This window comes from Mirounga angustirostris, unplaced genomic scaffold (assembly GCF_029215605.1).
Source record: "Mirounga angustirostris isolate CCGP_5_RB_7025 unplaced genomic scaffold, mMirAng1.0.hap1 SCAF_6, whole genome shotgun sequence".
Lineage (NCBI taxonomy): Eukaryota > Metazoa > Chordata > Mammalia > Carnivora > Phocidae > Mirounga > Mirounga angustirostris.
Window position 1 is genome coordinate 28,934,250 of NW_026991714.1, and position 24,609 is coordinate 28,958,858.

Consider the following 24,609-nt stretch of genomic DNA (forward strand, 5'->3'; position numbering starts at 1 on the left):
AGACAGCCCACAGGATACACTCCCTTAAGGAATGAATAAGCAACCCCTTCCTTTGGCTCCTGTGTCCCTTCCAAGCAAGAGCAGTTGTCCTGCAAACCCCAAACACCCCCTGTGTTTTAGTCTCTTATCAAAAGACCCCCAGCTACTGCCCATTCCGGTAATGGTCAGACATCAGTTCCAAGTGGCATTTTACCTCCCATTTTCCCCCGCGGACCCTTGTCGCATGCATTCCCCATCACAACAAGAGTTTGCTTTCTATATGAAATTGAGTGTTTGGTTTCAAGTCCCCTCAAACCTGCCCGGTGGCAGGTATGTCCTCTCCCTGCTTCTCCCCCAATGTCACCTGCCTCCCCTGTGCTGGCCCTTCTGCTCCGGCGACTGGAAAGGGGGTGGGAAGAGTAGGCACCTGCAGCGGGTAGGACAGCTGTGACTTTGACTAGTCCCCTGTCCTCGACCGAAGCACTTCCCTCAGGGGGCCTCTGAGGGAACCCGACCAGATTCCATGGATTGCAAACTTCATTTAGCCACATGAAGACCTAGCAATCAACTTGTTTTCTTCAAACAAACTGGGCACTGTGGGTGCCCAGCCTGTGATGTAGATAAAAAAAGAAACCGCTCTGCCTGAAATCAGTATAGGGGGGCACAGCGCTGGGGTCTGTTCAGGCCCTTGGGCAGGGGCGTGCTGGGACCCCTGTTCCACTTTGCACCATCACGGCCCAATGGGCTCCATCCCTGTAGCTCTCATTCCCACAGCAGCCCTGTGGCCACCCCATTGGCAGGAGAGGGAAGGTGGGAGGTGGGGCAACCCTTCTTTTTGGTCTGTAGTGGGGAGACCCCAAGAGGGCGTCCTAAACAGTGGGGGACAGGGTTCTGCCTGAGGGAGGATCAGGGCCAAGCTGTATCCATATTCCCTTCCCCTCAGGCCCAGCCTGGGGCTCGCAGCCAAGGCTCCTGCTAAGGAACTGGCTTCCCAGCCTTGGGAGCCTCAGGCCTGGTGGGGAAGCCCACAGGGTAGCTGAGGGAACGGATGACGGATGACGGGGAAGGAGAAAGACCATTCTGGGGCCCTGCCCCCTCTGAAAGAAAAAGGCTCCTCCTTCCACATGCCCTGCCTTCCCCTCTCCCTTCCACTAGTCACCTCCGTAGCCCGTGGAATGATGTTTCCGTGACCATGTGTGTCCCTCCCTCCCTCCCTCCTTCTTGGGACACAGGGGAAGTTCTTCAGCTGCAATGACTTATCCAAGATGACGGAGAAGGAGTGCAGGTGGGCTGAGCGCTGCTGGCTGAGGGCACATGGTGGGACGGCCACTGGATGGGGGACCTTGTGTGAGGGGGACCTGGGGAACCTGAGCCCCTAGGCCCAGCAGGGGTGTCCTAAAGTGTCATTCCTTGGGTAACTGCAGTGAGGGAGTGCCCAGCAGTGTCTCCTCTGGTCCCCGATCTTGGCCTTCATTTCTCCTGCGTGCTCACTGCCCAGGCCCAGAGGATGTGGGAGGGGAGGAGGCGGCCCAGCCTTGCACAGTGGAGTGACTGAGCCTCCCTACCTCAGGGGCTATTACTACGTGTACAAGGATGGGGACCCCACGCAGATGGAGCTGCGTCCGCGCCAGTGGATACACAGCGATTTCCACTTTGACAATGTGCTTTCGGCCATGATGTCACTCTTCACGGTGTCCACCTTTGAGGGATGGCCTCAGTGAGTGAGGGCTGGGGCCTGGGTCCCACACGGGCACGGTGCGGGCAATGCCAGGGAGCCATCTTGCCCTTCTGCAGCCCTCGCTGCGCTGTGATGCCAGGCCTGTGGTAAGCGCTCAACAGACCCACCAGCTTGGAGGGTTTGGAAGACTAGTATGTTGACTGGCCACCCCAAAGACATCCTGGCCTGGCGGTGCTGACAAAATGTCCCTCGTCCCCCAACAGGTGTAGGCCTCTCTGCCTGCATGGGGAGCCCTACTCGTTGATTAGGGTAGATGGGGCATCCCACTGAAAAGCGGTCCCTTTCCAGGACCTGTTCCAGCATTTTCTGGCATGGTCCTAATTTCCCTCCTTTCGCTTGATGGTTCAGAAAGCTCCCTTGGCTCCCCATGGCCAGTGGGGTAAAACCCAACCTTCCTGGACTGACACTCTGCCTCATCACCCCAGTCCAGCCCAGACTTTTCTCTGCCCATCCCAAGGCTACTTTACCAGGCCATAGACTCATACAAGGAGGACATGGGTCCTGTCTACAACAACCGGGTGGAGATGGCCATCTTCTTCATCATCTACATCATCCTCATTGCCTTCTTCATGATGAACATCTTTGTGGGCTTCGTCATCGTCACCTTCCAGGAGCAGGGGGAGACTGAGTACAAGAACTGTGAGCTGAACAAGAACCAGGTGCCTGGGCTGAGGTGGAGAGCGGAGCTCCAGCAGACCTTCTGCCAGCCTGAGCCCTAGGCTCTGGACTGTGAGAGTCCTGGGGCCAAGGATGACCCCAGAACTTCCATTTCATGCCCAGACCCAGCCTCCGCACACTCTACCCCATCTCTGACCCATCCCCAACATGAAGCAACACAAGTTGGTGGTGTGGGAGTCCGCTCATGAAACCCTCATCATGCCCCGAGGAGGCCCTTCAGAGCCCTGAGTGGGGCTAGGGCCATGTTTGAAATAGGCTGGGGGGAACACAGGGGGAGCCCACGGGCCCACTGGGACTCTTCCCCTAAACAGGCCAGCAGAGCCCATCGGCCACGAGCTCCTGGCCACAGCTGCTCCTGGCTGACCAGAATGCAGGGGGCCCTCCAGCCCATGCATGTGAGTGTGAGAGCGAGGGAGGGGCCCTCCGTGCTGACCCGCCCTCTGGTGTTGTGTCTCAGCGGCAATGTGTGCAGTACGCCCTGAAGGCCCGCCCGCTGAGGTGCTACATCCCCAAAAACCCATACCAGTACCAGGTATGGTATGTCGTCACCTCCTCCTACTTCGAATACCTGATGTTTGCCCTCATCATGCTCAACACCATCTGCCTGGGCATGCAGGTAAGGGCCCCCGGCCCCCGGCCGACAAGGGTCTGATGGACCGGCACCGGGACAGGGCAGGTGGGTAGGGCAGGGTTCCTCTCTCTTGCCCCCCCACCGCCCCCCAAGATACTTTTCCTGGCACCTGCTAGGTGCCGTGGGGGACAGAGAAGCGCCCTGGGCCCAGGCCTTGTTGCCAGGCACCCACCGGTTTATTAAGAAGGAATGCACACACACAAATAGCTACCCAGTTCTGTAAACAGGAGATGGCTAAGCAGAAGGACAAGGCAGCGTAGGAAGTAGAGAGTGCCTTCTCGGTTTATGTTCTGCTATTGCAAATGTGGACGATGGAGTTGGTTGGCATTTTGGCTCCGGTCTCGAGAAAAATGGATTTAATATTCACAGAACAGGTGTCTCTGAGGAGTTGAGCGTACTTTATAGACAGTATCATAATCAGCAGCATTGTTAGCAAAGCTTAATTAAGCATCGGATCCCACGAGGCCTGTATAAATAGAATTGCGCAGCTAGGCTCCCTGAGACACACCCGGCCGCGGGACTCCGCATTGCCCTGTGATGAGGACATGGAAAAGGAATCACGGAGCCAGCAGGCCCAGGTCCTACAGAAGATCGTGAGCAGTGGCTCAAGTTTGGGTCTGAACTGGGCACAGACTTAGGCAGTCCTGCCAAGACACGGTAGGGTGGGGGCAGCCACCAGATCCTTCTGAACTACCTGGGAAGGTTTTGTGGGAAAAGTGGGATTTTGTCAACTTTCCAAAAAGAGTAAGAGGTTCCTGGCAACTGTTATAAGGAAATAGATTGAAGGAGGATCACAGTGGTGGGGCACGGGGGCTGAGGTCCTTGCTTCGACTGCCTCGCCATCACGGGGCAGGGGGTGGGGGGCAGTGTGCAGATAGTCAGCCTGGTGAGCTCAGCGGCCCACCAGTGTACCAGCAGTTGCTGATAATACCAGCTCTAGAACCAATGATCTTCTCTCCTGGTCCTGTGCTCGGATGACTAGATGGAACCTGTCCCAGAGCCCTGCTGGGGGCCTCTCCTCCTGGCCGTCCCGTAACAGATCTGGAAGTGAGCTCTGGCCTTGTAGCCCACGTGTGGACCAGCCTGCTCAGCAGGACTCTCGCCTCCTCCTTGCACCATCTCTTTGGGGGAGAGGGGGATCCATCAGACTTGGTGGAGTTCAGGGAATGGCTAAAGCAGGCACCTAGTATTCTGAGATTTAAAAGAAATTGGGCAGGAAGCCCGAGGAAGAGGATCGGGGGCGGCCTGGGAAGAGCATGGAGCTCTGGGATGCAGCCCGCAGAGCGGGGAAGCCGGGTCCTTGCAGCCCCGTCTCCTGTGCCTCTCCACAGCATTACAACCAGTCAGAGGAGATGAACCACATCTCGGACATCCTCAATGTGGCCTTCACCATCATCTTCACCCTGGAGATGGTCCTCAAGCTCATGGCGTTCAAGGCCAGGGTGAGCCCTGGGATACAGGACAAGATGAGCAGGTGGAGCCTGGCGGGATGGGGGTCTTCTCATGGAGCACCCCCACCCCAGTCTTGTTCTACTGAAGGGCTCCTTCATCCAGCACTTCTGCTCCCACTCTGCTTACTCCTTGGCCCATTTCCACCTCCAAACATAGGGCACGCAAGATATTCAGGCTGCCAGAACTGGTGATGATAACAGGTGTTGGCTGCCTCTTTCCTGCGCCCTCTGTTGAGCGTGTCTTATGTGCCCTGCCTCCCCTTCAGCTTCTGAAGAAGAGGCCCAGGGCTGGGGGAGTATTTTGCTGTGTCTTTGGTTCCCCAGTCCACTCCCACTGCACCCAGCCCACCTGGCCAGCCGCTGGCAGGTCCACACCATCGAGCCCCAGACAGGGCTTCGAGCTGGGGAGGATGAAAAAGAGCTCCCCATCCGGACCAGGACCCCGAATCCTGAGTTCTCAACATTTTCTCCCTCCCCTCCAACCGCATCATGCTCTGGAGGGAGAGAAATACAGAGCCCAAGGGAGAGGAGGTAGCAGGGTGTGGGGGCATGAGGGAGCCCTGGTAGAAAGTAGAGCCACGTGCACCCCACCTTGCCCCGGCTTGGCCATTCTGCATTACCTCGGCTGGGGACCACCACCACCTGCTGGCCACCCAAACTCCTTCCCCCCTAAAGCTCACCCCCTGATTCTCCCATCACTGTCCTTCTAGGGCTATTTTGGAGACCCCTGGAATGTGTTTGACTTCTTGATTGTCATCGGCAGCATCATCGACGTCATCCTCAGTGAAATCGATGTGAGTATCAGGCAAACAGAGCCATCACTGGGGTGGGGTGCAGGCACTTGTTCGGTCCCCAAAAATGTGTGGGGTACCCACTGTGTGTGCAGCATGGCACCCTGGGGACTTACAAAGATGGAAATGCCAGGAGCCACAAGCCTACAGAATGGACAGATAACTCAGATTCCAGGCGGACATAACCCATGTGCCAGGCTGCCCAAGGCAAGAGCTCTTGTGGAAGGGAAAGGTCGTCTCTGGATGGAGTGGTCAGGGAAGGCTTCATGGAGGTGGCACAAACTGAAGTGGGTCCTGAAGGAAGGGGCGCTGGTGATTGGAGGTGGAGGGAAGAGCAAGCACCACACGCAGGCTGCTGTAGGAGGGGCACGGAGTAGGAGATGAATGATTGAAGATTCAGGGCACTGAGAGGTCCTGTTTAGCAGAAGCACATGAGCATGCGGAGGAAGGGAGAGGGGGTACGACTAGAGAGGGAAGGGGTGGCAAGGGGGCCTTGAATTTTATGTAGCGGGCAATGGGAAGTCACAGGAGGTGTTTGAACCGAGCAGTAGAAGGATTAAAGCTATTCTTCTAAAAAATTAATCTAGAGGCAAGGGGCAAGAGGTAAGAATGATTAAAATGAGAGCGCCCAGTTAGGGAGTAGGTCATTTATTTACTTATTACATAATATTTGTCGAGTACCTCCTACCCATGCTAGAGATACAGCAATGAACAAGAACATGGGGCAAGCAGACAATAAAAAAATCTCTAACATGGTGGGCAGGCCCAGTGTGTATTCCAAAGAAAAATAAAGCAGGATAAAAGCTTAGAAGGGAAGGGAGTGAAGCGTTGGTGTCAGGAAGATATTTGAGTGACGATGTGAATAAAGCAAAGGAGTGAGCCATGTAGGTGTTGGGATAGTTGGGACAGAAAAACGAGTGAGTGCAAACGAGTGAGTTTGAGGGATTGCAGGAAACCCTCGTGGCTGGCGTGGAGAATGCTGGACATGAGTTCAGACACAGAAGGCCAGGGGCCAGATGGCTTAGTCCCTTGAAGGCCATGGTTACGATCTTGCATTTTATTCTGAGAGAGATGAGAGCCGTTTGGAGGGCTTAACCCTTGTCTGACTTTAGTTCTAAAAGGATCCCCCTGGCTGCTGTGTTGAGAGCAAGCTGTTGGGGACACGGGGCTGGCCCAGGGAGGGCAGTCAGGAGGGTGTTGTGATTGTCCATGAGAGGTGATGGTGACTTGGCAGCTAGCTGTGAATGTAGCAAGAATTGTGGCAATCTGTTTGGGAGGTTGCGCTGACAGAATTTTCACATGGCCTTGATTTAGAGTGAGAGCGAAAAAACAAACTGAAGGTGACTGCAAGGATTTTTGTCCAAGGAATTGAGCTTCTGTTTACTGAGATATGGAAACTGCTAGAAAAGCAGGTGTGGGGCAGAAACCAAGATTTCTATTTTAGACATGGTTATTTAGGATGCTTACGAGGCATCTGGATGGAGACACCAAGTAGGCTGGGATTTATGAGTTGAGCTTATAGGTTAGGGTAGGTTGGGGGTGTCTAAATTTGAAGATGGTATTTTAAAGTCGTGGGGGAGGGATGACATCTGCTGAGAAGGGAGAAGGTATCTAGAGAGAAAGGGTCCGAAGTCTGAGCCCTGGAATGCTCCCATGTTTAGTGATTGGAGAGACGAGGAGGAACCAGCGAATGGACTGAGGAAGCATTGGCCGCTGCTGAGGCAGGCGAACCCAAAGAGAGTGGTGTCCTGAGATAAAGGAGAACAGAAGAGTCGAGGAAGATGAGAGCCGAGCATTGATTTGATTTTGGCAATGGGAAGATCAAGGGGGACCTTGGCAAGAGCAGTTTCATTGGAATTATGGGGAAGAATGCCTGGTTGCAGTGGACCAGGGAGGGAGAGCAAAGAATGCAAAGAGGGGCAATTCCTTTAGGGTGTTTCTCTCTACAGAGAGAAATAGGATAGAGGCTGGGGGAGAATGTGGAGCCAAGGAGGGTTTCCTTGAAAATGGGAGAAATAGGGGCGCCTGGGTGGCTCAGTCGATAAGCGTCTGCCTTTGGCTCAGGTCATGATCTCAGGGTCCTGGGATCGGGCCCCACATCAGGCTCCCTGCTCGACGGGAGGCCTGCTTCTCCCTCTCACACTCCCTCTTGCTTGTGTTCCCTCTCTTGCTATCACCCTCTCTGTCAAAAAAATAAATAAAATCTTCTAAAAAAAAAGAAAAGAAAAGAAAATGGGAGAAATGACAGCATATCCTCAGGCTCTGCAAATATCTGGTTGTGAGGATGTAACTATAGGAGCAAAGCCTTTGAATAAATGAAAGTGTTTAAGACCCAGTGTCCCAGGGGAGAAGCTGGATTTAAGAAAGCCACAGTTCATCCATGGTAGCAAGAGGGGATGCAAAACAAATGGGCATGAAGCGATGAGAGTTGGGGCTCAGATGGCAGGCGAGGAACAGAAAATTTCAGAGGCAAGAGGATTTGGTGACCTGGAGCCACAGGAAGGAAGGAGTCAGGGTGACTCAGTACCTCCCAAAAAGAAAGACTTGGAGGGAGCACTCACCATGATTCTGTTCCAGTGCTGTGGGTTTGGGTGCTGGATACACAAGTGGAAATGGGTAGCGAGTGGTTGGAAATGCAGGAGAGGGGCTGAGTGTCGCTCTGCATCCATCAGGGGAGCAGCTCCAACCACAGGGGCTGGTGTCTGATGCACAGAAGTGATGGTCGAAGCCTTGGGTGGGACCAGCCAGCTGCGGAGTTGAGATTCCCGCAGAGTTCAAGCCAGCAAAGCCACTTGGTCTTCGATGACGAAGCCATCCATTGAGCAGGGTAGACTGTGGCGTCAAAGCCAATGATAAGGATGGAGCAGTCAGTGACCAGAAAGTGAGAAAAAATGGCCAAGCGCACAGGAAACAGCTTTTGCAAGGAGTTCAGTAGAGATAGTTGCTGCAAAGTGGCGGGGTGTTGATTAATTCAGGGAAAGGGAGACTACAGGTGGAGCCCGTGCAGAGGAGAAATCCACAATGTGAGAACAGATTGTTGAGGAAGGGATCATTTTCAGGGGTGACAGCAAAGGACACAAGTCAGACCACTGGAAGAGGAAGTGCGTGAGCAGAGGTCATAAGAAGTGTGAAGGGTGCAAGGGAGCAGGGGGGTGGGGAGGAGGGAAGAGGGTATTCACCCTGGGCAGCCATGGGAGTGTCCAAGGCAGCAGGCAGAATCTTCCACTGGAAGGGAGGACAGGACAGTGGGCATGAGGGTGGGAACTGACTCTTGAGGACTAGCCGATGTGATGAATCCATCTGCAGGAAGAATGATGGGGCTGGGGTGGGCCTAGTGAGCTCAGTTTCACCCTGGAGTCATGCTCGGTGGCCCTGGAGCTTGGGGAAAGGGACCAGACACCAGGTGTGGTCTTGAGGGCGGCACGTTGCATGGAGCATCTTAGTGCAAGCAAGGGCGTTGTCGAAATGGCAGGACAAGGGTCCAGGCTGAGCGGGGAGGCATATGGCCCCAGGAGCTGGACCAAGAGAAGTGGGGTGGAGGGGATGAGGCCCCCGGGGGTGGAGTGAGAAACAGCGCTGGGGCAGGCAGGAGGTTTCAGCCAGAGAGGTCTGTGTTTGAGATCTTCGAAGCCGGACTCTCCAGGCTGGCCTCCCTGCAGATTTGAAGCTCGGGTGGGGGGCGGGGTCACTGCAGGGTGAAAGAGGGGAGCAGGGGGGCAGGGAAGAAGAGATCCAAGAATCAGAGGCTGAAATCAAAAGATGGCTGCCCTCTGGGCAGAGTGCCTGATGAGCTGTATCCCGGGAAGGGCGTGGAGAAGAGCACTCAGCCTTCTGAGGCTCCCTAACCATGGCCATGGTGGGCTTCTGTTCAGGGGTGGCTGGGGACTAGCCCCAAAGCCAGAGCCTCCCCCATGTAGAGGGCTTCCTTCTGAACTTCCTGCTGGCCCGATGATAAGCACTTCAGACTCTGCCAGCCCAGGGGTGAACCCTATGGTGGGTAGGGAGGTGAAGAGGACTGGCATTAGAGGCACCTGAGAGGGGTCAGGGTGGGGGGTGGACAGCTCAGGAAAAGTCTGGAGCCCGTGAGGAAGAAGCCCTCGGCCTGCGATTCCTTTAGGCTCAGCCCTGGCAGCAGTAGCACCTTCTGGGGACTTGGCTGCCTCGCAGACCGTCTGGGGGAGGGCTTGGCCTGGGAATCCTGTTCAGCCCCATGTACAGAAAGACAGTGACAGAACTCTGTCTGCTCAGATCCCGAGAGGGTGGGGCAGATGAAGGGCAGGGTGGGTCCTGGGCAAAACCAGTGTGCACATGTGTGTGCGTGGGTGTGTGGATGTTGTATATTTCCATCTATGTTCAGTTTCCACTGGGGAGGGAATAGCATCCCAAAGGCCCCAGGGTTTGAAAGCAAAGTTAGGAGAACTCTAAAGAGCCAAAATAAACAGCCCAAATTAAAGGTAATTACTTCTTGAGGTTTGGGGTCCGTGTAGAGGAAACCTGGATAGATCAAAACAATTCTTTGGGGATGGAGGACCCAGAGGGTGTCGGTCATTATTTGATTTTTAGGAGCGGAGATACCAGTAATGTTTCCTTGAAGTCATGTTAAGGCTTTAAATTTAGATCTTGATTTCTATTCCTGACATACAAACCAGGGAGCAGACTAGGGCAACACTGTCTGTTAGAACTTTCGGCAATGATAGAAATCTTCTGCTCCATCCAGTACGGTAGCCGCTGGGCACTCGTGTCTTTTGGTCACTTGAAATGTGGCGAGTGCAAATTAACAAATGAATTCCTCGTTTGATTTAATTTTCACTGTAACTCAGAGAGCCACATGTGACTGGAAGCTACCATACGGGCAGCGCAGGTCTAGAACACTGGTGGTCATCCTTGGCTGCATATTAAAATGCCCTGGGATGCATTGAAACGTCTGAAGCCAGGCCCATTCCCTAGAAGCTGACTAAATTGGCTTGGGTGGAGAACCCAGCAAAGGCATCTATTGAGGTTCTCTGTGGGATTCCAATATGCCGGCAGGCTTGAGAACCAGTGGCCCCGGGGGAAAGAGAATGTTGCTTGGTGGGGAAACCGGTGTACTGGGAACCGGTTCACCCACAAATAATGGCAAGATAAAACAATGACTTCCCCTGTCCCGTGACTCCAGGACAAGGGTTTCTCCTGAAAGGTGGCCTAAGAGAGAAGCTGAGTAAATAGGAAAAACTGCTGCTCGCACACGTGCAGCTCCTGTTCTTAAGAACCTGGCCACTGGGATGCAAACCTTGGTCGTGCTCGCGGGCCAGGGGCAGAGAGACGCCTACAGCGGGCGGCTCAGACTCCCGCGGAGGGTCTTTGCCCCTGCAGGATGGGACTTCCATAAGGGCCTGGGCGGCCCTTCCACAAGGGAGCTGGCAGCCTCCTTGGACCCAGGGAGATACAGGGGTGTGAGCCCACTCAGAGTGATGGGCCGGCACCATAATGCGTCCCCTCAGGGATGTGTCCCCAGCATCTCATAACCCAGACACACAGGAAGAACCTGGGCCCCTTGTCAGCTGTAGGCACGTCCCAGAGACAGGACGGGACCTGTCCCCGTCTGTACTTCCCTCCCCTTCTTGCTCCCTTGTCCCCAGCCTGTTGCCTCACTGTCCCCACAGCTTGGTCCTCACACCCACCCACCCCTGCCCCTGATTGGCAGCCACCTGGGGTCTTCATCCCCTGCCGCTCTTTTTCTCTCTTTAACTCTTCTGTGTGTCCTTTCTGATGCCTCTCCTCACCTGCCCCCTCCCCCCGTGTCCCTCCTCCTCCCTCTCCTCCCCTGCCCCTCCCCTGGTCTCTTCTCTCCACAGACTTTCCTGGCCTCCAGCGGAGGACTGTATTGCCTGGGTGGAGGCTGCGGGAACGTTGTAATTCCGGGCTGCATGAGTCTGCCCCGCACGCCCGCCAGCTCTCCGCCCTGCAGCTTGCATGCTCAGGCCTGGCCATAGCTTTGCATGGGGTGGATCCGGCCCGAGGGCTTCCTTCCCTAGAGCAGGCGCCCTGGAGGGTTCGGGTGAGGGTGGGGGCGGGGGCCCTGCGGCAGAACGTGCATGGATGCAGTGGCTTTCTCAGAGCCCTGGGAGACGGGGTGAGGGGTCACTCTGGCACCCTCCGTCCAGATGGGAGCATCCAGAGAGGACTGTGACTGCTAGCTGGTGCAGGACCTTAGTGACAGTTCGCTGGCGCAAGGTCTCTGGGGACACAGGAAGCCTGGCAGGGCTCTCCCCTCCCAGAGTTATCCCGGTGTCTGAGGCTAGGCTTGCCTGGCTTAGGACAGCCATGTGCTGGGTGGGGTGGTGGAGTGGCTGTGTTGAATTGACGGGGACAGAGCACCCACACTCTAGGGAAACTGCACTGAAAGTGTCCTCCGCTCAGTGGCAGCTTGAGGACGAGGTGAGATGAGGTAGGAGGCCCCAGAAGGACAGGCATTGGGCCTGGCTGCAGCCTCACTGGGCCCAGGGCCCAGTTCCTGCTGCCTGTCCTGAGAACGGGCTTAGCGTTCTGCTTGGCCCACGTCCCTCCTTTTGGCCCAATAAGACCAGAGCCCAGAGCCTGAGGAGGATCGGGCACTTAGTGCCCAGCAGGGGTCATGAGGTGGGGCTGGAGCTCCTCTCTGCCATGGGCATCTCCCCGGCACACACACATTGTCCCTCCCACCCCGCCTGCTCCCTACCCCTCTGAGGTGCCACCTCCAGACTGACCTCTGGGGCTGCTGGCCCGCAGGATCCAGACGAGAGTGCCCGCATCTCCAGCGCCTTCTTTCGCCTGTTCCGGGTCATGAGGCTGATCAAGCTGCTGAGCCGGGCGGAGGGAGTGCGCACTCTACTGTGGACCTTCATCAAGTCCTTCCAGGTGTGCCTGCCCAGCCCTCCTGACCAGGGTCCAGGCCAGGTCGGCACGGAGGACCCAGAGAGGCTGTCGGGGACGTCCGGTTAGCCCAGGGTAGAGCCCCGGGGTGGCCACGGGGTGCACAGTGAGCTCAGGGAGGGGACCGGCTGCCAAGCAGGTGTGCCGAGCCCTGCGCACTGACCCTCCCTCCTCGCTGCCAGGCCCTGCCCTATGTGGCTCTGCTCATCGTCATGCTCTTCTTCATCTACGCGGTCATCGGCATGCAGGTGAGAGACAGGGGGGCCCAGGTCAAAGGAGGGATCTCGGCCACGTGACAGGGGGCTTCTGGGGGCCCTCAAGAGAGGCCTAATCATCGTGGAGGCTGGACCCTCCACCCTCCCTGCCTCTTCCCTCCTGGCCACCAAGGTGTCAGACACAGGACTGAGGAAGGACGCTGGGCACCTTATCCCCAGCGGCCGCAGGACTGGTGGGCTGGGAGCCACCCAGGAGGAGCCTTGGCATGCGGGTGGACAGCAGGGGCCACATGACAAGGGCCTCAGGTGGCCTCAGTCTACCCTCTGGCGAGCCGTCTCCCCCCGTTCCCCATGGAGTCCCTAAGTTGGCTTGAGCTGGGAAAAGCCGTCTGCCCTCCTGCTTCCCCTTGGCTTGATGGGAAGAACTTCACCCAACCTTGAAAATAATCCGATTAATTTGACTCCCGGTCTGCTGTGGCCTGCGGTGAAGGGGACTTGGAGGAGGTAGGGGTGAAAGAGGGGAGGAGGTGAGGTGGGAGAGGATAGTGGGGCCTGGACTGAGGGGAGGCTGTGATCTAGGTCCCAAGGTGGGAGCCTTCTGTGATTTGCAGATGTTTGGTAAGATCGCCATGGTGGACGGGACCCAAGTAAACCGCAACAACAACTTCCAGACCTTTCCACAAGCTGTGCTACTGCTTTTCAGGTGCGAGGCTCCTGCTGCCCCCTCCCCCTCCCCACCCCCTGCCCTTGGCCTTCGCTTTGCTCTACTCTGCCCCAGAGGCAAGGCCCCGGCCTCCTGGCCCCGGGGCCCGTGTGGCTACAGAGCGCCCTGCGCCCGGACCCGCTGAGGCTCTGCCGTCCCCGTCTTGAAATGGCTAATCGCTTCTAGAAGTCAGCTGAGCTCCCCACTGCACAACCAATGCCATTTTTTAAATCCGTTTTGGACAAGTGGCCCCACATCTTCATTTTGCACTGGGCCCCAGAGATGACGTAGCTGGTCCTGAGTGGAGTATGGCCTGGCCCCCCCGGCTGTCATCCCGCCGAAGCAGGAGACGGGGCAAAGGTCCCTTCACAGGAGCGGTGGGGCCTCCGTGGCCTGCGACCTTGCCCCACCAGTAGGATCCTGTCTCTTCCAGGTGTGCGACAGGAGAGGCATGGCAGGAGATCCTGCTGGCCTGCAGCTACGGCAAGTTGTGTGACCCTGAGTCGGATTACGCCCCGGGTGAGGAGTCCACGTGCGGCACCAACTTCGCCTACTACTACTTCATCAGCTTCTACATGCTCTGTGCTTTCCTGGTGAGGCGCCAGGAGAGGGGCCTGCCCCGCCAGTCAGCTTCTGTCCCTCAGGGGTGGGCCTTGGGGACCCAGGACCCAGGAGACTCTGGTTAGACGGCCCCTTGTTCCGCATATCCTGGGCGTGACTTGATTTTCTGAGAGCTTTATCATGCTCCGGAGGGGTTGCTAAAAAGTTTTACCTTTTTTGATTCGCAATTAGTAATCAGAAGAATCTAATGGGGCTCTGTCCTAAATAGATAGGGGCTCCCAATAAAGCCACTTGCCCCTTCCTATTCCTCCAAAGAGAAAGTTGCCCCACCGTGTGGGGGATGAGGCTCTGGAAACAGGGTCCCAGAGGAGGTCCCTAATGGGGTTAGAAGCAGAGCGCAGATTGTTCCCAGACCCCGGGGTTGCTGTCTGTTACATGTGGAAGGCAAAGAGCCAGCGGTGTCCATGGGACTGTCGCTCCTTCACTCTTTCTTCTTTCCTATATTCGGTCAAAACTGTTGTGTGAGCATCTGTGTGCCCCTGGGCTCAGTGCAAAGGGCAGAAACATGCCAACACCCAGTCTGGCCCTGAAGGAGCTCACTGGGTCCCTGGGGAATCCATGTGTAAGCAAATCTTGCCGTTCAAAGGGACACCAGCTATACACAGACAAGGCAAGAGCAGTGATGGGGCATGGTTCCGTGAGGACACTGAGGGGGATCACCTCTCTGGGCTGGGGGCAAGAGGCTGAGATTGGAAGAGCTTGAGCTGGGTTTTCAGGGATGAGCCCTAAGATCCCCGTCAGAGGATACTGCCCATGCAGGAGCGAAAGGTGTGACAGGTTACTTGTGTGGGGGGTGTAGGTCATTCAGAAGGGCTGCAAGGAAGGGCCCAGGGAGGAAGGAGCTCTGGCCCCCTTACCCAGTGGACACCTCCCAGCCCCCATCCCTATCCCCATTATCACCCGCTTTTCCATGCTGGGAGCCCTCGGTTCTCCTCTTATAGATCATCAACCTCTTTGTTGCTGTCATCATGGACAACTTTGACTACCTCACACGGGACTGGTCCATCCTGGGCCCTCATCACCTGGATGAGTTCAAGGCCATTTGGGCAGAGTATGACCCAGAGGCGAAGTGAGTCCAGTCTGTAGGCTTTGTGCGGGGCCGTCCCTCAACTGTCCCCCCTTCCATCCTAGACCCCATCCTGGTGTCCTATATGTAGTCACTCTCCAGTTTCATAAGAATGAGTGGGCTTCTTCTCCCTCCATTATCTGAGGTTCCAGATCAGAAAATTGGAGTTTCTTAGGGTTGGAGGGATCCCACAGCCTCCCAGGGCAGAAAACCCCTTGACTTCACTGGGAAATGATCATCCAGCTTTTGCTTGGACACATCCAGGAGCAGGGAACTCAGCACCTCAGCAGGCCCTGGCTAGTCAGAGTTGTAGTCCACTGACCAACAGTGTGCTAGCTTGATTAAAATGCAGAGCCCCCCGCCCCACCCCAGACTGACTGAATCAGACACTGCGTTATTAGCCTCATCCTCAGGGCATTTGTATGCATGTTAAACCTTGAGAAGCACTACTGCTTTACATTCTTTCTAAAAAGGTAACAAGCTCATATTTGATGAATGTTGCCCAGGCGTCAGGCACTGTGCTAGCCACTGCATTCATTATCTCATTTAATCCTTACAACAATCTATGATGCAGCTCTCCAGCTCTCTACCAGTCCCTGGAAGTGAGCTTCTACCTCCAATGATCCACAGTCTCTACTTCTGTTAATATAACCCAAGAGCCCCCCAGTCAGCTCAAACAGAACCCAAGGAAGGCTCTGCCATGGGGAAAATGAAGTCCAAATTCTAGACCTGGAGATCCCACATCTGAGGGAATTCTGCTCTCAAAAGGACATTTGCCCAAAAAAGAACAGCCCATTCCTGGTGGTGGGCAATAGTGAACCCAAACATTGTTTCTTCTTTAAAGAGTGAGCTCAGCTTTTACCTCCTTGGAAAATAGGAAGTGTTCCCCCGTGGCCTGGCTCTCTTCTCCTTGGCCTGTTCTCTGAGCAGGGAGGGTGGTTCTGGGTGGGGTTGCAGGGATACAAGTCTGTGTGTCCTCCTGCAGGGGCAGAATCAAACACTTGGATGTGGTGACTCTGCTGAGACGGATCCAGCCCCCTCTGGGCTTCGGGAAGTTCTGCCCCCACCGGGTGGCATGTAAGGTAACCAGTGCTGCCGGGGGGGGTGGCTTTTGGGAAAGGAGAGGCTCAGGTACCTTGGGACAGGGAAGCTGGTGAGGGAGGGCCTGATTGGATGAGTCATTTTAGAGCAGTCATCTCTTGGGTCCCCAAATCCCTCCCTGAGGATCTCAAGTCTCAACAGTGTCCCCCAACTCATCTTTCCATTCTCTCGTGAAGGGTGTCCTGAATCACCCACACCCCCAGGCTTCATGTCCCATCCCCTCCCGGTCCACAGACCAGGCTGGGATGGCCTGCCAAGCCTGGCCTCGTCCCAACTCAGCAGCCAGCCCCTGCCCCTCCCCTCACAGCGGCTGGTGGGTATGAACATGCCCTTGAACAGCGATGGCACGGTCACCTTCAATGCCACACTCTTCGCTCTGGTCCGCACGGCACTCAAGATCAAGACGGAAGGTGAGGGTTTTCTGGTGTGCAGCCCCCTCCCTTCTCTCAGAGGATGAGTTTTCTGGTACAGATTCTACCAGATTCTCAGAGCTAAAGGTTGGAACCAATAGCCATGGGAAAAAGTAGAAGGAGGACCCCAGACCATGACCACAACATTCTCATGCCTTTCAGGGCTTCGAGAGAGCTGGAAAATTCTCTACAGGGCAAAGGTCACTAAGGATCTGTTCCCACACAGCTATGTCTGAATGGGGCCAGAGAAATGGCAGCGTTAGCACAGAGGGGAGGGCCACCTGAGGTCTGGCTCTGGGCGGGAGCAGAGAAGCTCCTCAGGTTGCACTGGACAGGCAGTCCACACACAGTTCCACTAACCCCGCAGGTCCCCCCGTTCCAGGAAGGCAGACGTGGTGGGAGCAGGGAAAGGAGTCAGGGTGGGGGTCTTGGTATTGTTCCTGAGCCCTCACTTAGGGCTCAGCTCTACCAGAGCCATCCCCGAAGGCCATCAGGACCTCTGTCAGCATCTGAGACAGCCCCAGGGAAGGTTTCCTCAGGAAGGCAAGGAGAGGAAGGCCAAGAGTCAAGAATTGGAGAAACCAAGTTAGGGCAGCAGGAAGGCTGCCTGGGGGTCCTTGGGAAGACCATAGGGCATGGGGATTTGAGGGCTTTTGAGGGGAAAGGGAGAAGAGCAGGAGATGACAGACAGCCTTCAAAACCAGCCACTCTGAACACGTCAAGGCTTGTGGGACGTGAATACATGACCCAAGGGTTGGGCTACCCCAGGGGGATGGTGATGCCCTCCCCCCATGGTCAGTGCTCAGCACAGCAGCTGCCAAAACCAACCAACAAAACAAACAAACAAACAAAACCTCAGCCAACATTTGTTGAGTGAGGTGTTCAGAGAATCCTAGGTGGCTTTGTCAAGTGCCATTGACTTGGGCTGGGTGACTTTAGACCGCCTCTGCCTGTCCCTTGCCCCCAGGTAACTTTGAGCAGGCCAATGAGGAGCTGAGGGCCATCATCAAGAAGATCTGGAAGAGAACCAGCATGAAGCTCCTGGACCAGGTCATTCCTCCAATAGGAGGTGGGTGCTGCTTTGGGAGACCAGAGTCCAGAAGCAGCTGAGGAGAAGGAACAAGGAACTTCTCCAGGAAGCCCTATGAGAATCTGAGAATAGCCCAGACCCTTTGTAAATACCTGGATAGACCCCATGGTGGCCATCAGGGCAGGCACTAGACTTAGGATGGAAACTGCCCACTGTCCAAGTCAGCAAGGAGAGGAATGTCCTGAATGGCCCGGTCCTGGCTACCCCTGGCTCCCACTATGAACCCAGTTCAGATTTTTACCCACCTTCAGGACATCCCTTGTTGACTCCTCTGCAGATGATGAGGTGACTGTAGGGAAGTTCTACGCCACATTTCTCATCCAGGAGCACTTCCGGAAGTTCATGAAGCGCCAGGAAGAGTATTATGGGTATCGGCCCAAGAAGGACACTATACAGATCCAGGTAAGCTCAACCTGAACTCCAAGGGACTCCACTGAGCCAGGTCTCCAGGCTCCAGCTCCCTCTTCATGGCTTTGAAGGCCAGTGATGGAGGCACAGAGGGAAGGAGGGAGCCAGGGTGAGTGAGGAGAAGAGCCAGAGCTCCTCCATCTCTGGATGATAGGACCAAAAGAAATGGGATTTGTTCAAAAGAGAAATTTGAGTGATTAAAATGATCCACTGGTGCACAAAGAAATTTAAAACTTTGTTTCATCTCATCTGTTTTTTATTTCTATTTTTTGGTGTTAATCATAATGCACACAATTTACAAATTCAAAAATATACATGCATTTGAGCTATGTGCTCAAAAACTTATTTCAATTGCAATTTTTACTTTAAAACAATCTCACAATTTTAAAAGTTGCATGTATAATACAAACACCTTTTTTTCTGAACCATTTAAGAGTAATTCCCAACATAATGTTCCATCAACCCAGAACATTTTCATAGGCAACAAGGGCATTCTCCTCCATAATGCTCCTACATAATCACAATGCAACCACCAGAATCAGGAAATTAACATTGAGACTTCTGGGGGTGCCTGGGTGGCTTAGTCGGTTAAGTGGCTGCCTTTGGCTCAGGTCATGATCCTGGGGTCCTGGGATCGAGCCCCACGTCTGGCTCCCTGCTCAGCGGAGAGCCTGCTTCTCCCTCTACCTCTGCCTGCCACTCTGCATACTTGTGCTCTCTCTCTCTCTCTCTGTCAAATGAATAAATAAAATCTTTAAAAACAAAAACAAAAACAAAAAACATTGAGACTTTACTACCATCAGATCCTCAGGCTTCATGTCAATTTCACCAGTTGTCCTAATAATGTCCTTTATAGTAAAAGGATCCAATCCAGAATCACACATAGTTAGTTTCTATATCTCTTTTGACTCTTCCATCCAGAACAGTTCCCCAGTCTTTCCTTGACATGACCTTGACACTTTTGAAGATTGCCAGGATATCCTTCAGTTTGAGTTCATGTGCTGTTTCTTCATGATAGATTTAGGGTACATATCTTGGACAGGAATGCCACAGAAATGATGCAGTCGTCCCATTGCTTTGATCAACTCAAAAAATTATATGAATGACATGTTCAATCAAAAGAGATCATTTGTCTAGAAGACTGTACTGAGTAAAAAGATTTTTCCACCTGGAGGCCTGGGAGGGTGTGAGATCACCCATGAGGTTGAGAGAAGATTCCTTGGGAGCCATTAGGGTTTGGACCATCCCAGAGGTCAGAGCAGGGCCTCATGGAGCCCTGGGTCATTGAATGTCCAGGAGAGAGTGGGGCTGGAGCTGGGGCTAGAAATGAGTGAGGCCATGGGAAGCAGTCTGGTCTCCCCCACTAGACTGGAGGGGTCACTGTGTTTTCTGTCCCCAGGCCGGACTGCGGACCATTGAGGAAGAGGCAGCCCCAGAGATCCGCCGCACCATCTCAGGAGACCTGACAGCGGAAGAGGAGCTGGAGAGAGCCATGGTGGAGGCTGCGATGGAGGAAGGGATATTCCGGGTAAGTGAAGACTGTGACCACCTCGTGTGTTCTAGGCACGGGGAGCAGCAACATCCCATAGATACAAGGGCCAGGAGCCCAGCCATACAGGAGGGGAATTTGGAAACTGAAGACACCCATAGCCCACATCTCTTGGGACTCAGAATCCTACTGGACCCAAGCTGCTGGAGTTGTCAAATATGACACATACTCTCTTCCCTTCCTCTACCAAGCCTCACTCCTGTCCTCATCTCCCCCAAAGCCCTAGTTGACATTCATCTCCTGGAATCCCTTCAATACCAAATGCCCCACCTGCTTCCAGTTAACTGGTCCTCAGTCTTTAGCTCTGTCTAGTGTTTTTTATGACACTGTAAAACTAAAGGGTCCTTAATGACCACCTAGTGGTGAATGCCTTTGGGTTTTCCCTGAGGAAACAGTGACCCAAAGAGATGATAGGAGATATCCAATATCACTTAGCAAGTTAGTTTTAGACGTGGGACTAGAACCAGTTCTCCAGACTCCCGATCCGGTGCTCTTTCCATGACAACGTATTTCTCTATCTGGATGTCTGTGTCTCCGATGTAGTTCCTTAGTTGCATCCTGTCTACCCTATTCAATTGAGAACTCTCTGAAGAGGGAGATCGTGATCTCTTCTCTGACCTTATAGCCCAGTCCATTCTCCTCTGGCCTTACAGGATTTGTCTTCTAATATATCACTTGTTCCCAGTACGTCATGCCAGGATGGCAGTCCCCAGGCACTCTCAGTTCCCATCCCCCCGTCACTGCTCTCAGCCCTTACTCTCTCCTCCTTGCCCCTAGAGGACTGGAGGCCTCTTTGGCCAGGTGGACAACTTCCTGGAAAGGACCAACTCCCTGCCCCCTGTCATGGCCAACCAGAGACCCCTCCAGTTTGCTGAGATAGAGATGGAAGAGCTGGAATCGCCTGTCTTCTTGGAGGATTTCCCTCAAGATCCAAGCACCAACCCTCTTGCTCATGCCAATACCAACAATGCCAACGCCAACATCGCCTATGGCAACAGCAACCATAGCAACAGGCAGGTGTTTTCCAGGTAGTGGCAGCAACTGCCAGCTTTGGATGTAGGGGCCCTGGGGTAGGGCTGGGAAGACATGGTTAGTGGGTTCCAGGCTCTTGGGAGGGGGATATTCTGAAATGTATACATTGCCTTTTGCTTGCCTTTGTGTCCTCTGGGATCCATCCTCCACCTTAATGCAAGACGCGGGCCTGGACTGCAGAGACTCCTTTGGCCAGCAGAGGGCAGCATTGGCACAAATGCTCTGTGGTTCCTCTTTCTCTGCAGCAGGTCTAGGAGCTGGGACCCATTGAACGTAGTAGGTTAGGAAGAGAGAGTTACTACAAGAAGAGTTACTACAAAAAACTGTGGGAAATTAAAGTTTAACTGTTGGATTTGGGTTCCAGGGAGATCTCACTGCTGAGTGGGTCCTCTCTCTCCCATGCTGAGCTGTAGACTAAATATAATCTGCGGTTACATAAGTGTCATGAAAAACAGCAGGATGGGGGGAGAGCTTCTCGGAAATCAGCACCTGTGGGCTGAGGTCCCAGCAGAGCTTCCGTTCTAGATAGGAGGACCTGGAATGGCTGTCACACACCATCAGAAATGGGCAGGACAGGGCAGATGCCCCATGAGCAGCTACTCCCCTGGGGCCAGAGCTGCCTAAACCCCCTTCCTTTCAGAGACCCGCAGTCCCAGAAGGGTCCCTGTGCCCTGGGTCACCATGGTGGGGACACAGAAGCGCCAGACCTGGGCCCTGCCCTGAAAGGACTGTAGTCATCTTGCGACATGTATCCTGTGACGTGACTGTGACCAAATAATCACAAAGAGCAGGTGCCCTGAGACTGCAGGCATCCTGATCGCCAAGGGCTGGAAAGGCCTAGAACGGAGCTAAGCAATGTTTCTCAGCCTCCGCTGAGCATGAGAAGCATCTAGAGAGCTTCCAAAATTGCAGTGCCTGGGGCTTCACCGCAGATTCTGGGGATGGGACACGGCCACTACTAGTTTTTAAAGCCCCCCAGGTGACCCAGTATGCTGCCAAGGTTGAGAACCAGTGTCCTAGAGGGTGTGAGGCTGGGGCTGGGCCTCGGAAGATGAACAGAATGTGGAAAGGGTGAGGGAAGGACATCCATTGGGCAAAGGAGAGGAGGAGGGGACGAATTTGGCTTCTTTCTCTTAGAGGGCCAGGACTGGCTGGGCAGAGAGCGGGCTGAGCACCAGCCCTGGAGTCAAGACGACACCAATGATGGGGCCAGACCCTGAGGGGCCACAGAGGGGCAGGATGGCGGGAGGACCAGCAGCCTGCTCTGGCTCACCAGCTTTGCTTCCGTTTCAGCATCCACTACGAAAGGGAGTTCCCTGGAGAGACAGAGACGCCTGCTGCCAGAGGAGGAGCCTTTGGCCAACCCCGAAGGGTCCTGGGTCAGTCTTCTCTGTGCGCCCTAGAAGCTGAGCCTCCCAGAGCGGCCTGGGGAGCCTGGCTCTCCCCTTACCCTTGGGGAATCTGGCTTGGGAGCCTGTCACAATGGGAGTCAGCTGGGCCTGGGATGGAAGAGTTGTCAGGGCCAGCTCCTCATCCAGGCAGAGGAGAAGCGAGCCATCTCGGTAACTGAGTGAGGTGGGAAAGGGGCGTGCCAGGAAACTCCCACCTGCCGCGCACCCCCCCTCCGAAGGACAGCCCCTGGCCGCACTGACCCCTTGGCCCTGGGGCCCTTCAGCAGATGGTCTGGCCATCTCCCAGCAAGTCCTAGACCGCTGTGTGTGACAGCAGGTGTCCTGAGGATGCCCGAGTTCAAGGGCACTCGCCCCCCTCCCCAGAGTATGCGCGTGCACATAATACACACAACACACACACAATACACGCACGCACGCTTCTGCACACAAGCACACATGGACACACTGAAGAAGAGCTTGACCAGATCTGGTCAAACTCTGGCCCTGATCCCTCCCCCGCCAACCCCACTGCCCGACCCACAAGGACAGAGACCAGGGCAAGTAGAGGGGCCAGGGGACAACACAGGGTCCTGCCTGGCCTGGACTTGGTTGGGTGTCAGCATGTGTACCCCCTCTAGGATGCCTTCCACAGCCCTGAGGCTCTCAGCTCGCAGGGGTCCTGGCGGGACTCAGCAGCCCCTCTTGCCCTTGCTCTGTATTGCCCACAGGACCCCACAGCAAATCCTGTGTGGAAAAGCTAAAAGGACAGCTGACCCAGAGAGAAATGACCAGATCCCAGGCATTTCCTGCCCCTTGCCAGGTAATGGGGCAGAAGCCTGGGAAGAAACTCTATACAGAGGAAGGGGGCCACCGTAATTTGCCCATTAATAACAGAAAGGGCCGGACTCCTGGGTCCTCCCCTCTCTGTGGGTCTTGGCAGAGGCTCCCTCTGAAGAGCTGGAGTTTCACTGGATCCCAGTGGGCTCCAGCATCCCTGTTGGGGTCTTCACTTTTGTGCATTTGGAACAGCGTGCCAGGGCCGAGTCTCCCCTGCCTGAGGAGAGGAGGAGCCCCACCCCAGGGTCTCTGCCTGAGGAAGCAACCCACAGCCGTAGGACGAAGGAGAGCAGTCCTCGGTGCCAGACTCCAGCGACAGCCCAGCTGATTCAAGAGGTGAGGTGGGGGTGGGGACAGAGCCATGGGCGGCATTCAGGGCTGGCCCTGGGCTGGCCTGGGCGGGCAGGTAGAGGCAGACCCCTGAGGCAGCTCCGCAGGAGAGCCCACCCAGCCTCTGTCTTCCCTGCAGGCTCTGGTTCGAGGGGGCCTGGACACCTTGGCGGCTGATGCTGACTTTGTCCTGGCGACCGGCCAGGCCCTGGCAGATGCCTGCCAGATGGCACCAGAGGAAGTGGAGGTGGCAGCCACAGAGCTACTGAAAAGACAAGGGTCCCCAGAGGGTCTGGCCAGTGCCCTTGGACGCTGGAGCCTCAGGTCCTCTCTGGGCAGCCTTGACCTGCATCAGGGCTCCCAGGAGACCCTGATCCCCCCCAGGCTGTGAAGGCCCGCCCAGCAGCAGCATGGGCTTAGACCTAGCAAGCCCCACAGCGAGGGAGGGGTTGCTGGGGCAGAGAAGGGTTAGCCCAGCATGGTGGCCCCGCACTCTCTCCCCAGCTCAATGGATGGGCTTAGTAGGGGCAGTCAGGAACCACTGCAAAAAGTCGGGAAGAAGTAGATTGACATGGGGCGCCTGGGTGGCTCAGTCGTTAAGCGTCTGCCTTCGGCTCAGGTCGTGATCCCAGGGTCCTGGGATCGAGCCCCGCATCGGGCTCCCTGCTCCACGGGAAGCCTGCTTCTCCCTCTCCCACTCCCCCTGCTTGTGTTCCTGTTCTCGCTGTCTCTCTCTCTGTCAAATAAATAAATAAAATCTTATAAAAAAAAAAAAAAAAGAAGTAGATTGACAGGCCTCTCTCCTCACCAGCAAGAAGCACGGTTGGATGGAGCCTCTAACATCTTTCAAATAGGCCCGTCAGTGCCAGTGTCTGGCTGGCAGAAGGCCGCTCCCACCAGCAGGACGTTAAAGGCTCCAGGCCTATGACATTGGCACCTGGCCCCTGCTTGTCTCCTTTTTTGGAAACGTTTCCTACTCTTCTTCTCCTCACTCTTCCCTCTTCCCCATTCCATTTCCTGCTCATGGGCTGGGGAGCCTGGGCCTGGGAGGACCGAAGGGCCATCTGGATTGTTATCCCGCATGCGGCCAAGAGGGGCCCATCGTGGAGAATGTGGATTCTCCTGGAGGTCTGCCACCAGTTCCACTCACTGGGGCCCTGTAGCCCCAGGAAGGACCAGTGGCCTTACAAGTCACGGCCCCACATCCCGGGTCACGCCAAGGCCAACCTTCTTTAAAGCTATGACCATGTCTCTTTGGCCAGAGCCCGCTGCTGACATAGGCCTTGGGTCCCTCAAGTGTTTGTACCCTCGGATTTCAAAGATCAAAGTTTCCGCGGCTCCTCTTACCCGCACCAAGCGGTACTGGGTACCCGTGGCTACGATTTACCAAGTGGCTCCCATCCGCCGGCGCCCCACGCTCCCCTGTGCCCGGGGCAGTCGGGCATTTCTGCGTACAAAGCATTTCCACACCATGTCCATCTCGTTCTTATCCCAGCCTCGCGAAGCAGGTCTTCTCTAAGCAGTTAAAGGGTTTTAAGGATACGGCAGTGGCGGCCCCGAGAGGTGGCGTGGCGAGCTCGCCCGGCACTGGCCGTGGCCGCGGTGACCGCTGGGCCGCCCCACAGCCCCCTGGCAAAGCCCCAGGTGGGGTCCGCTGGCTCCGTGGCCGGCCCCAGACTGAGGGCAGGGAGACGCCC

At 55.4% G+C, this 24,609-nt stretch overlaps 1 protein-coding gene across 2 annotated transcripts in view; it reads left to right on the plus strand.

Annotated features, from left to right (window-relative positions):
- CACNA1S (calcium voltage-gated channel subunit alpha1 S) overlaps nucleotides 1–23,675 on the plus strand; it is a 69,898-nt gene extending 46,223 nt beyond the window's left edge. The window contains exons 23-44 of one of the 2 annotated variants that reach the window (XM_045877067.3): nucleotides 1,212–1,264; nucleotides 1,550–1,696; nucleotides 2,175–2,376; nucleotides 2,853–3,011; nucleotides 4,358–4,468; nucleotides 5,188–5,271; nucleotides 11,103–11,159; nucleotides 12,016–12,144; nucleotides 12,342–12,407; nucleotides 12,986–13,077; nucleotides 13,511–13,670; nucleotides 14,640–14,767; nucleotides 15,750–15,846; nucleotides 16,173–16,275; nucleotides 17,243–17,344; nucleotides 17,643–17,767; nucleotides 19,173–19,301; nucleotides 20,100–20,350; nucleotides 21,648–21,733; nucleotides 22,474–22,565; nucleotides 22,775–22,918; nucleotides 23,052–23,675. In XM_045877067.3, coding sequence (XP_045733023.2) covers nucleotides 1,212–1,264; nucleotides 1,550–1,696; nucleotides 2,175–2,376; nucleotides 2,853–3,011; nucleotides 4,358–4,468; nucleotides 5,188–5,271; nucleotides 11,103–11,159; nucleotides 12,016–12,144; nucleotides 12,342–12,407; nucleotides 12,986–13,077; nucleotides 13,511–13,670; nucleotides 14,640–14,767; nucleotides 15,750–15,846; nucleotides 16,173–16,275; nucleotides 17,243–17,344; nucleotides 17,643–17,767; nucleotides 19,173–19,301; nucleotides 20,100–20,350; nucleotides 21,648–21,733; nucleotides 22,474–22,565; nucleotides 22,775–22,918; nucleotides 23,052–23,303 — 2,769 coding nt within the window. In that variant the 3' untranslated portion in view covers nucleotides 23,304–23,675. The remainder of the gene's footprint in view (nucleotides 1–1,211; nucleotides 1,265–1,549; nucleotides 1,697–2,174; nucleotides 2,377–2,852; nucleotides 3,012–4,357; nucleotides 4,469–5,187; nucleotides 5,272–11,102; nucleotides 11,160–12,015; nucleotides 12,145–12,341; nucleotides 12,408–12,985; nucleotides 13,078–13,510; nucleotides 13,671–14,639; nucleotides 14,768–15,749; nucleotides 15,847–16,172; nucleotides 16,276–17,242; nucleotides 17,345–17,642; nucleotides 17,768–19,172; nucleotides 19,302–20,099; nucleotides 20,351–21,647; nucleotides 21,734–22,473; nucleotides 22,566–22,774; nucleotides 22,919–23,051) is intronic. The other variant, XM_045877068.3, reaches the window with a different exon arrangement.
- Nucleotides 23,676–24,609: the final 934 nt, after the last annotated feature.